At 41.3% G+C, this 12,318-nt stretch overlaps 1 protein-coding gene across 1 annotated transcript in view; it reads right to left on the bottom strand.

Moving 5' to 3' along the window:
• Window positions 1–3,636, bottom strand: part of LOC124233452 (signal transducer and activator of transcription 4) — a 93,931-nt gene extending 90,295 nt beyond the window's left edge. Inside the window, exons 1-2 of the mRNA XM_046650552.1 lie at window positions 3,582–3,636; window positions 969–1,097 (exon numbers count right to left, since the gene is read on the bottom strand). Coding sequence (XP_046506508.1) covers window positions 969–1,096 — 128 coding nt within the window. The 5' untranslated portion in view covers window position 1,097; window positions 3,582–3,636. The remainder of the gene's footprint in view (window positions 1–968; window positions 1,098–3,581) is intronic.
• Window positions 3,637–12,318: the final 8,682 nt, after the last annotated feature.

Genomic DNA, 12,318 nt, shown 5'->3' with positions numbered 1-12,318 from the left:
CGCTACATGAACAAACCTTCGAAAAGATATCTTAAGTGAAGTGTCAGCCACAAAATGACAAATATTGCCTGATGTATGAAGTACCCAGAGTAGTCAAATTCATAGAGACAGAAAATAGAATGCTGGTTGCCAGGGGCTGGGGAGAAAGAATGACAGGTTAGTGTTTAATGAGTATAGAGTTCTAGTTTGAGAAGATGAAAAAGTTCTGGAGATGGATGATAGTGAAGGTTCCACAACAATGTAACTATACTTAATGCCACTAAACTGTATGCCTACAGATGGTCAAAATGATAAATTTTAGGTGCCAGCCCAGTGGCGTAGTGGTTAAGTTCACGTGCTCTGCTTTGGTGGCCATGGGTTCACTGGTTGAGATCCCAGGTGTGGACCTATGCACTGCTTATCAAGCCATGCTGTGCCAGTGTCCCACATATATAACAGAGGAAGATGGGCACAGATTTTAGCTCAGGGCCAATCTTCCTCAGCAAAAGAGGAGGATTGGCAACGGGTGTTAGCTCAGGGCTAGTCTTCCTCAAAAAAAAGGATATATTTTATCACAATAAAAAAGTTAGATGACTGTTTAAAGCAAAAAAAAATTTTTTAATTGTACAAGGTGAATAGAGCTCTGTTTGCATGTTTGTAAAACATACTGAGAAAAAATATTTATTTACAGAGTCTCTCATAGAGAATTGATATAAACAATAGATTGACTTCTTGGCTTTTTAATATTTAGAAAACAGAAAAAACCAAAGCACTAAAACCATCAAGTTTTCATCTACAAGGGATGAAACCAGAAAGGACCACGATTCTTCTCCTTTGAGGAAGCTTTCCAAATCCTTGAAGAAGATTCTTTACCGGAAAAGAATGCATCTATGAAGTCAAAAGTGGCCCACTGAATCAATTCATGTGGACAGAGCATAAAGCATTTGTTCATTAACCTCTAGGAAAAACGCAGTCTTGTTTAATCTTACCAGTCTTGATTTTCAATCCACTGGGCCAAGAGATGTCGAATTTCCATAGGAAAGTTGTCATCGTAGAATTGATCTACTTGCTCCAAAAATTTGATTTCTAACTGTTGGACCTGATTCCACTGAGACATGCTATAAAAGAAGAGGTAAAATTAGAGTTCAAAAATAATGTTAATTAATGACTGTGATATATGTTTTCCTTTTTTTTCTCAGATTTCAAACAGGCAATGTTGTCCATTAGTTAACTAACTGGAGAAAAATTTCTCTACTAATAGTCACCCAATTAAAGGAAACAGAAAAGAGAAAAATGCTTTCAATCCAAAGATAAAGCAATTCTCCGCTTCTTCCTAAGTCATCCCTAGTGAAGGAAGCAGGATTCTTTCTCTGCCCCTAAACCACTCCTCCTTTGCTCTCACAGGAACTCCTGTTTCCTCTTCTCCAGAAAGCTTTCACTCCCCCTCAACCCCCTTCACCCCACCCCCACCTGTCTACACAAAGTTGTGTTCTCAAGGCTCCTTTCCTATGCCCTGCTCCCTCTAGACTAGACTTTGAGCAACTTGAAGGCAAATAACACACTCAACTATACCTCCTAAGACCCTTGAAGACTTTATTTGTGAGGAACACCCAATAAAAGCTTCTTTTATATGGACCTGCCCAATGCTTTTTTCTTTATTTCAGATTTGTCTCGTCTGTCTAGTCTGATTTGGTCTTAGCTTTATGAGGAGTTTCCTGTATGTTCTTCGTGGGCTCTACTTCTTTAGTTCAGAATATCTCTAAACCAATAAACATTTCTAGTTCCCTCTGTGAAGACCCACTATGGCTGGGCAAAGCTTTTAAGGTCTACTTTGAACTAGTCTCTGATGTGTATCTGACGGTGGTTAAACCCTCAGTTACTTAAGGAGGAAGAAACCACACTTGATACATATTTGGCAGCCTGTCATAAAACAAAACTGCGTGTTTCCCCCCACAGAACCCCACTCTGGCCAATTTAGAAGCTTTAGACATATTTCCTAATTCAGGGAAATTAATATGACGTCTCCTCAAGGTTACAGTATTTTACTTTTCCCAAAGTCAAATTTTTTATTGTTTTGTCAGCAATTCTAGCTCAAAGAAAAACTTTTACATGATTAATCCCCATAGTATTTCAATCTCCCTCAGAAGTCAGTAAAGATTTCCTATCGCTTACAGAACATCATGATAACGAAGTTCATATATTTCATCCGCATACTCCTCAGGTTTCAAATGGACTATTTTGGGGTAACTTTTCCCTCATCTGAATGTATAGAAGAAGATTATTGTCAATGTTTTGCTAAAAAAAAGCAACTGGGAAAAGAAAGACTGTTTCATTTTCATATCATTTTATAGTCCTGAAGACCTTTACACATACCATCCTAGGCATATTGTGAGTCCTTGGTATGTGCGTGTGAAGTGAAGAATGAGTGGCCCTCCTGAGGTTTTGTGAATAGGGCAGGTGGACAGTATTACCTAACTCTAAAAACGAAAAAAAAATCTGAGGAACAAATAGGCGAAATGACTCCTGCCCAAGATGTGAAGCCTAAGGCTCGACCTGAGGCCTCCTGACGCCAGATGCAGTTGTTTTCCCAGATGCTGGGTGTATATATATTCCACACAAAACTGGCACATTTGTGCCCATGCTGCTATTGGCATTGTCTTACTATATCCTATCAATTTATTCTTGTTAATGACAAGAGAGAACATGAGCCAAAAATAGCTTTACAGTTACAATTGCTACTATGTGTTGTTAAATCCTTGCGACAATTTGGATGCAAACCTGTTTGCTAACTAAGAGGCAGCTGGACTGCACCCATCTGAAAGTTAGATAGATGACTACAAGGAGAGGAGTCCATCTTCCAGAGAGTTGAACTCAAGTCTGAAAAAGGGAACGAGACGGTATATAGTCCTAGGATATTCCTCTCTGTTGCAGCCTCTAGAAATGTCTTTAGACATCCAGCAGTACGCTTCCTTGCTTTCACTCTCTAGCGGTTAATTCTCCCATCCCAAGAAAACTACAGCACACTTTTTTCGAAAACGGAGCGCCTGACTGACTATTCTCTTTGAATGCCTGGCCCTAGAAGATCTATATAAAAGGGCGTTTTGTCCCACTGTCTGGGAGCTAACGGTGCCGCGCTGGCTCTGTGACTCGTGGAGCTTGTATAGGAAATGGCCTGCCCTAAACCATCGCTCGCTCTCATCAAAGCCACAATCACCGGCTGCCCTCGCTGCGGGCTTTTTTCTGAAACCCAGGCGTGCAATCTAACGTCAGACATCATAGCTCAGGGAAGCTAAGAAAGTGAAGAGGGGCTCACTTTCAGCACTTCGCGAGGACACACCTCCGCAGCAGCCACTAGCGTCCCACCCACCGTTCAGATTCCCCGGGCAGAGCGCGAGTCTCCGCCGAGAGACCTGCGCCAGAGCGCATCTTGAATCATGGAGTCCGACGCTTCTTTTTGAAATTGCCCATCCTCAAACAAGTTAAAAAGAAGGAACTGTCAAAACACCGAGAGAAAAGCACAGCCTCAACAGCATCCTGCATAAGCATTTCCTGGCCGGTGCTCTGCCGGAGAAGCAACACGAAGTTGTGGTCTGCCTACTTACCCGGTTCTCTCAGCCCAGGGCCCAGGCGGCGCTCAAGTCCAAAGGCAGAATCGCCCTTCACAGTCCCCAGGACAATGCCGCTGACGCCATCGTCAGTAGGGGATTTGCATTTCTCCTCCCACTTGAGGCTTTCCTGTGCGTCAGTGTCAGAGTCTCTGGGACTTTACTTGGGTCGGTTCCCACCCACTCTCTATTCTAGAAATGCTAAAGAGCAGAAACAGGCCGAAGCCCCTTTGCAGGGCGCCCTCTCCTCTCGTGCCCACCCGCCAACTGCAGGTGGCCCAAGGAGGTCGGGAGGAGGTGGGCGGGTCGGGGCTGCACGCGTTAGTTTTCTGCAGGGGTTTCCCCAGAGGTTCTGAGAGGCCCCTGCACACTTACTTGCCTGCAGCTAAATTCCCGGCTTCCTCCTTCAGACTCCACTCACCACAGCGAGCCAGCCCCTGGAATGGAAGGGGTGGGTAGCCAGGATAAAAACACCCAACTCATAGACCCCACTGCGGTCCGATTCCAGCAGGGTCTGCTCAAAGGGAGGAAGCCAACTTCAGCCAAAGGTTCAGGCTAGGTCCTGGGCGGGCCGCTGAAGCCTGTCCTTACTGGCCCAGCATCCTCCTTCCCTCCCCAGTAGCCCTGTACCTGGTTGCTAAGGTATGCTCCTCTCCCTTTGTGACATGGGCCTGTTCTAGAATCCCCAAGCGGGAGGGAGCCTTGGTCTCATGTGGTTCTGACTCCTCTTTCCTATTTGAAGGGACTGAGGCCCAGAGTGACTCAGTGAGGAGCTGAGGAGCCTGGATAAGAGTCCTGGTTTCTCAGCTCCCTCCTTAGTGGCCTTTTCATTTTATCTCCTCAGAGCTAGATGTTAACCCCCTGGTACACAGTAGGAGCTCCATAAATATTCAAGAAAATAAAGTCAAAAATAAAGGGAGTTCGACAGAAAGAGGTAGACAGAATGACTCAATCTGCGTATGCACATGCCTAGAGCAATAAACCACAACGAAAGCCTGCTTCCCCACTGTCCTGACCAGCCACCACAGAGCTGCCCCTTGGCACACTCCTCCTCTCGCAGGTGGCATTATTATCCTAGGCTTGCATTTACCACCCTCTGCCTCCCTCACAAAAAATAAGTCAATCAACCCCAAAGTCACTCTGACATCCCTCCAGATTCACTGGTCTGACTGGCCTGGTCCTGGCTGCTCGCCCATCGGGCACTTTCTGAGAGCTGACACCACTCTGTCTCCACGTGAAGACTGTGTCTAATTCAGACTATTCCATAAGCTACGGGGAAAAGTCCAATTTTCTTCTGAGGAAGTGGTCACTGCCTATAGGAAAAAGTCCAAGTTCTTGGCACTCAAAGTTCTGCACAATTTGGTCCTAACATATCCAGGAAACTTCTGTTCCCTGCAGGAGCCCATGATCTGACGCAGACCCGTCTCCTCTGCTCCCTGAATTAACCTCTCGTATGTTACTGTTGATGCTCCCCTCATCTGCAATTTCCTCCCCCAACTTGTCTGCTTATTGAAATCCTGTCCTTCTCGGGGAAGACTTCACCGATGGCCCCAACCACAGCAACTTTTCCCTGCTCTGAATTCCCATCAGACTTCCCGTCCAAACTAGTGCTGTCCGAGAGAAAGAAAATGCAAGCCACGTGTGTTTACATTTTCTAGCAGCCATATTAAAGGAGGAAAAGGAGCAAATGAAATTAATTTCAATACTATCAATCACCCAATATAAACAGAATATTGACATTTCAGCATAAAATCAATATAAGAAGTTATTAATGAGATACTTCGCATTCCTCAGTTCGTGTTAAATCTCTGAAATCTGGTGTGTATTTGGCACTTTCAAGACATCTCAGTTTGGACTAGCCACATTTCAAGGGTTTAAAAGCCACAAGTGGCTAGTGGCTACCCTATTGGACAGCAGCGACCCAGACCACTCGCTTAGCAGTTTTCTCTTTCTGCCTTGTAGTGTTAGTCTCACAGCTTTTGCACGTCTTTATCATCATTGGGGTCAACTGCTGAGTGCCTGCTATGCAAGCAGACACTTTGTCCCCTTCTTCCTTTGAAGAACTTCACCTTGGGTCTCCCCCAACGGTTCTCAAACTGTTTGGTCTCATGACACATTTATAGTCTTAAAAATTGTTGACAACCCCAGAGAATTTTTGCATATTACTACCCTGTATTAAATTTGTATTTACTGTACTAAAAAATCAAAGCTGAGAAAAAAATTAAAATATGTGCTCTTGTAAAGTTACAATCCTAAACCCACTATGTGTTAAAATAAACATCTTTTATGAAAAACAAAGTATATTTTCCAACACAAAAGAAAAATAGTGAGAAGAGTGGCATTGATTTACATTTTTGAAAATCTCTTTAATGTCTGGCTTGAGAGAGGACAGCTGGATTCTTACATCTGCTTCTGTCATTGACCTGTTGCAAAATATTATTTTAATTGAAGTATTTGAAGAAAATCTAGATTCACGTGGATATGTAATTGGAAAAGGGAAGAGCATTTTAATAACCTTTCAGATAATGCGGATATCCTTCTTTGATACCACATCAAAACTCAACAAGTGGTGGTTTGTTAAAGGTTGTTTACACTGTAGAATATGAAACCGTATCAGCAAACTTTACACGTACTGTTACCAAATCGTTGGTATGGTAAATATCATACAAGATACAAAATCAATACAAAATACCTTGTATTTTGAGTGAAACTTTTATACATGCATGGTTTCGTGATATCACATATTGGTCATTTGGAAAATATTGGTCCACTGAATTATGCAGATCTTGCAAATGCTGACACACTTCATCATACAATATGAAAAACATCACATTAGTTAATATCACCACTGATCTCATTAGAAAAGTATGTCACGTATTAGGAAATTGTTAAGCTCATAGTGAGGATACAAGTTTTCCAAATTCTAATTTTGTTTGAAAGCTCTGGTTTCATCATTAGGACCGAATATTGCCAGTTGTTTTCCTTGAAGTGACGGGCTCACTTTGTTCATTTTCAGGAAAATGTCTTCCAGATACCCAAGCCTGAATAATCATAGTTTGTCAGTCGTGCTTTCAAGTAAAAATGGTGTTCTGTGAAAAAAAGTGGCCATTGCCATGGGCAACTCAATCACACAAGTGCTTTTCCTTGAGATGTTCATCATACGTTAATATGTGTACTGCCCATTTAATCACACGGAATATTAGGAAAACATGTATCAAGGGCTGAGATTTAAGAAGATTAATTTTCCTGCTTCATTGAAAACATTCTTAAGTCAAACTGGCATTTAAAAAGTTTTAAGTGTGCGGTGGTGAAGAATACAACAACTGCTAGGGTAACTTGGCCTCACCGCCTTGGCTTATGTTAAGGCACCAACATTACCCACCGTTGCTTTGGTACCACCAATGCAAACGTCAACAGAATGACAAAGCAAAACAGTATTTTATAAAAATAATTTTAACTTTTCAGACTCTCTGAAAAGGTCTTGGGGACCACCCCCAGGTATCCACAGACACCACCCTGGAAATCTCTGCTCTGTCCACCGTAATCAGTTTACCCAGATCTATGTATCATGAGGGACTCTCCACCCCAATGAACACTTTTTTTCTTGGTTAAACCATCTCCCTTAAACCGCTGTCTCCTTTCCTATTTCACACACTGAGTCAGGCTTCCAAGAAAGGCTATCTCTATGTCCACTTTGCTTCTCTCTCTTAGAATCAAGTCTAAATAGCCAGGTCCCCAATTTCTTGGCCCTACACTGGCCTTTGCCTCACCGGTCCCTCAGAGCTATAAGAAAAAAAGAAAAAGAAATGAAAAAAATCCAAAGCAAAACAAACAGAAACACCATACGGTGAAATCCCCATAAAGTTTCCCAAACTCAAAGGCCACCACAGACACCTCTCCCCCCTATTAATAATCCCCAATTTCCCTGGTTATAAGCCCTACTCCTAATTTTGTGGGCCTCATCTTCAGAGGAAATTCTCAGATTATAGACTTTTAGAAAAATAGATTCTAGTTTTGATTTTGCCACTTTTAAGCTACCTAACCTCTCTGAGCCCCAAACTCCTTGTGAAAATGGGGATGTTATACTCCACATGAAATTGCTGAGAAGATTCAAAGATCTAATGTAAGGAATGAAATAAGTGGAAATGCTCAACAATAGCTATCATTCATAGAGTAATAATAACCACGTTTGAGGAACGTTGGAGGTTTCTAGGTTAACCCGCGGCCGTCCCTCCCTGCTCACGGTACAGATGGGGTTTCAAATGGACATGGAGAGAAGTCAAGTGAGCTGGGCAGGTTCCCACCTGTAAGTCAGAGGCGGGGAGGATTCAGAAGCAGTTCTTCTGACTGTGCTTTTCCCACCGTGTTAAGTAGAGCTGCTTATTTTGGAGGCGGTCAGAGAGGAGGAGAGCAGGAGCTCGCTCTTCCTGCTGCAGGTCGGAGGCCAGCTCCACCTTCTCCCAATTCTTGTTCAAAGACTGTAAGCATTGTTGGTTTTCATTTTGTGATAGCACCTTACCTCTCTCATCCAAGCTTCCCCTCTTATGTGTCCCAAGGGAACTGAGTGAGTTGTAGTTGGATGCTGGACAGACAGAACACATATGTACGCAAGATACATTGAATTCTGTGGTAGCATAGGCCGGTACCAAATGAGAGGGAGAGCAAGGATTATGGGGCAAGACAGTCCGCTGTGGGTCTTACCAGCTCATCTGTGTGCACGTCTTTCAAGCTCCATCAGACTAGGGACAATGTCTTGTTCAAAGGACTTGATGTCTTGTTAGTGTTCTCAAGTCCAGTTCCCAGTGACAGTGCTCCCTCTACTGCCACCTCAGAAGCATTGCAGTTTACAAAGCAGCGTTCTTTCCAACAACAGCGCCTTTTCAGCTCTAACTCCCTGCCAGACGAGGTGCTGAGGACTTTGCACGCATTGTTTGACCTAATCCTCACGAGACGCCCTAGGACTGAGTATCATTCTGATCTCCCATCGACAGAGAGAAGACCAGGTGTGATGAGGCCAGGGGACCTGGTCAATGCTAATCAGCTCATGAGGGGGAGATCCAGGGCTCACGCTCAGCACCGTGTGACTCCAGAAACAACGTTTGTAACCGTTGGCTTTACTAAAAATCTTATTTACTCTTATAAGAAAAGCAATAAATTGCTCAAAGAACTATGGAAGAAGTAAGTTTAAGGATCTAAACACAAATTCCAAAATAGGGAGGCTCATTGCATAGTCTATTGGGTGGAGATGATATATATATTCGGATTCTCCAGCTTTTGCCTGGAGCATATGGACAATTAGCAATACATATATTTAAAAGTCCTCGATGTATCATGATGGTAGACACACTGCCAACAGAGTTCCAAAACATTTAGCAAATTATGTGGTTCTACAGCATCTTGTTTATACTGTACATAAGGTGACTGTTTCTGCTGAGCCACAAATTAGAAAATGAGGTTTGACAGCAGGCTAGTGAGTTGTAGACTCTTCCAAAAAAAAATTTTTGTCTGGTCAGTTAAATAGCCCTTAACCTCCCTATTCTATTTTATATATTTTTCATATGTTGCTCTCTCTCTTTGAACTGAGTATTTAAAGGCTCAGAACTAAGTGATATTGTTCTTTGTGTTTCAGTCTTCAGCTCAGCGCCTGGCATAGAACAGGTATTCAAGAAATGTTTGCTGGGGTTGGCCCCGAGGCTGAGTGGTTAAGTTTGCGTGCTCCACTTCGGCAGCCTAGGGTTCGCTGGTTTTGATCCTGGGCGCAGATCTACACACCGCTCATGAAGACAGGCTGTGGCAGCATCCCGCATAGAAGAACTAGAATGACTTACAACTGGGATATACAACTATGTACGGGGGCTTTGGGGAGAGAAAAAAAGAAAGGAAGAAATATTTACTGAACAAGGGGAAGAGCTGGTGGATGGCTCCATCACAGTCTGTCCTGAGAAAGGCTCTTTCTGGTGACTTGCCTTGTCCAGGCCCTTCATTCCCACTAAGGTTGTCACTATGCTTGACAATTATAATAATATTTCACATTTATAGGTTTCTCGTAGTTATGATAATCATATAAATAGATATAATGATTTAATGTCTCTCATTTCTATCCAAACACCGAAGTGAGGCCAGAGAAGGTTAGCTTTCAACTTCTCTCTCTCCTTTTCTCTCTCTCATTCTCTCTTTCTCTCAAATATTTTAGGGAGAGAATTATCTTTGCTTAGGAGAAGACCTTGGTTAAGCTGTTTGGGGTAGTAGGAGAAAGTGAAAAAGATAGCTAAAGGACTCCATTTAAAGACATAAATAGAAATTGGGAGAGTGGAGCAGATAGGAGAGAAAAGAAGAAAGGAAGCAAAAGAGAAAGATACAAAGGCAGTTGAAGAAGGGGAGCAAATGGGGAAAAGAGAAGAAAACATGGCACAAACTTGTCCCAAAGAGTGGGTCGGTGAAAAGTTTCTAGTGGTGGAGTCTAATGACCCATGTCTAATGATCTGTATCAAGTTATTTTTTGTCTCTGTTGCATACCTCCTCCACCCTCCCAGGCTTCATGAATGGCCAATACAGTTTTTTTTGTGGTAATATTGAAGGAAATAAAAGAAAAGAATATTAAAAAGGATTGTGGTATATCTTTCCATTTATTTACATCTCTGATTTCTTTCATTCATGTTTTGTATACAAATGCTACACATTTGTCTTATATTTGTGCCAAATTACTTCTTTTTTTTGGTCAATAATAAATTTTTTTTGGTGAGGAAGATTGGCCCTGAGCTAACATCTGTGCTAATCTTCCTGTATTTTGTATGTGGGGTGCTGCCACAGGATGGCTTGATGAGCAGTGCCATGTCCGTGCCCAGAATCCAAACCCACGAACCCTGGGCCGTCAAAGCAGAATGTGTGAACTTAACCACTATGTCACTGGGCCAGCCCTATAAACGGTATTTCTTTATTTTGAATTCTAGCCGTTCATTGCAATTAACTTTTGTAGATTGACATCGTATTCGGTGACTTTGCTAAACTCCCCTATGAGTTCCAGCAGGTATTTTGTAAATTCATGATGATTGTCTGCATTCACAATCATATCATCTGTGAATAAGGACTTCTATTTCTTCCTTTCTAATCTGGAGGCCTGCTATTTCTTTTTCTTACCTTATTATGCCAGTAGGACCTCCAGTGCAATGTTGAACAGGAGTGATGAGAGAGAACATCCTTGCCTCGTTCCTGATCTTGGGAGGAAGGCATTCAGTCTCCCATCAAGTATAATGTTAGCTGTCAGTTTTTCATACATACTGTTTATGAGATTAAGGAAGTTCATTTTTATTCCTAGTATTTTTTTGAGAATTGTTATCATAAATGAGTATGGAATTTTGTCAAATATGGGTTGTTGGGGTTTTTTGCATCTGTTGATGTGACCATATGTTTTTTTCTTGCTTAGTCTGTTAATGTGTTGAATTACATTGATTTTCAAATGTTAAATTAGTCTTGCATTCCTGGAATAAATCCCATTTGTTTGCAATGTAGATTCTTTTGTATATATTGCTGGATTTAATTTGCTGTTGTTTTAAAGGGATTTTCAGCATCTCTTTTCTTGAGAGATATTGGTCTGGAGCTGTCTCTTCTTGTAACCTCTGTGTTTGATTTTGTTATTAGAGTAACGCTGGTCTCAGAATGGGCTGAGAAGTGTCTCCTCCTCTTTGATTTTCTGGAAGGGATTTGAAAGAATTGGTGTTATTTCTTCCTTAAACATTAGAAAGAATTCACCAGTGATGCTATCTCTGCCTGGAGTTTTGTTAGTGGGACATTTTTAAACTAAAAATTCAATTTTTTATTAGACGTGGGGCTATTCTGGCTACCAGTTTGCTCTTGAGTGAGCCTTGATAGTTTGTATCATTTGAAGAGTTTATCCATTTCACTTAAGTTGTTATATTTATAGGCATAAAGTTGTTCATAATATTCTCTTTTTATTCTTTTAGTATCTGTAGAGTCTGCAGTAATGTCACCTCTCTTAGTCCTATATTGGTAACTTGTGTTTTCTCTCTTTTTTTCGAGGACAATATGACTGGTGAGTTTATCGTTTTTATTGATTTTCTCAAAGAAAAAGTTTTGGCGTCATTGATTATCTCTATTGTTTTTCTGCTATTTCATTGATTTTTGCTCTTGCTTTTATTGTATCCTTTCTTCTGTTTACTTGGTTTCAGTTTGCTTTTCTTTCTCATGTGTCTTAAGGTGGAAGCTTAAGTCATCAACTGGACCTTTCTTCTTTTCTAATATAATCACGCATATGTTTCTCCTTTACCACTGTTTTAGCTGCATCCCACAAATTTTGATACACTGTATTTTAATTTTCATTCACTCTGTTCAAAATACTTTCTAATTTCACTTACGATTCCTTTATGATTCCTTCTTTGACATATAGGGTTTTTTTTTTAGAAGTGTGTCATTTAGTTTCCAAATATATGGAGATTTTCCAGATAGCTTTCTGTTATCCATTGTGGTTAGAAAATATACTTTTTTATTATTTGAATTATTTTATATTTATTGATTCTTGTTTTATGGCACAGAATATGATCTATCTTGGTCAATGTCGAGAATGTACTTAAAAGAATGTGCTCTCTTCTGCTGTTGAGTGGAGTGTTCTAGCAATATCAATTAGAGCAAGTCGGTTGATAGTATTGTTCAAATCTTCTATATATTCTTGATTTTCTGCCTATTTATTCAATCTACTATCATCAGAGGAGTATTGAAA

The sequence above is a fragment of the Equus quagga genome, unplaced genomic scaffold, assembly GCF_021613505.1.
Source record: "Equus quagga isolate Etosha38 unplaced genomic scaffold, UCLA_HA_Equagga_1.0 203_RagTag, whole genome shotgun sequence".
In the NCBI taxonomy this organism is placed as follows: domain Eukaryota; kingdom Metazoa; phylum Chordata; class Mammalia; order Perissodactyla; family Equidae; genus Equus; species Equus quagga.
This window is presented reverse-complemented; position numbering and strand designations above follow the sequence as displayed.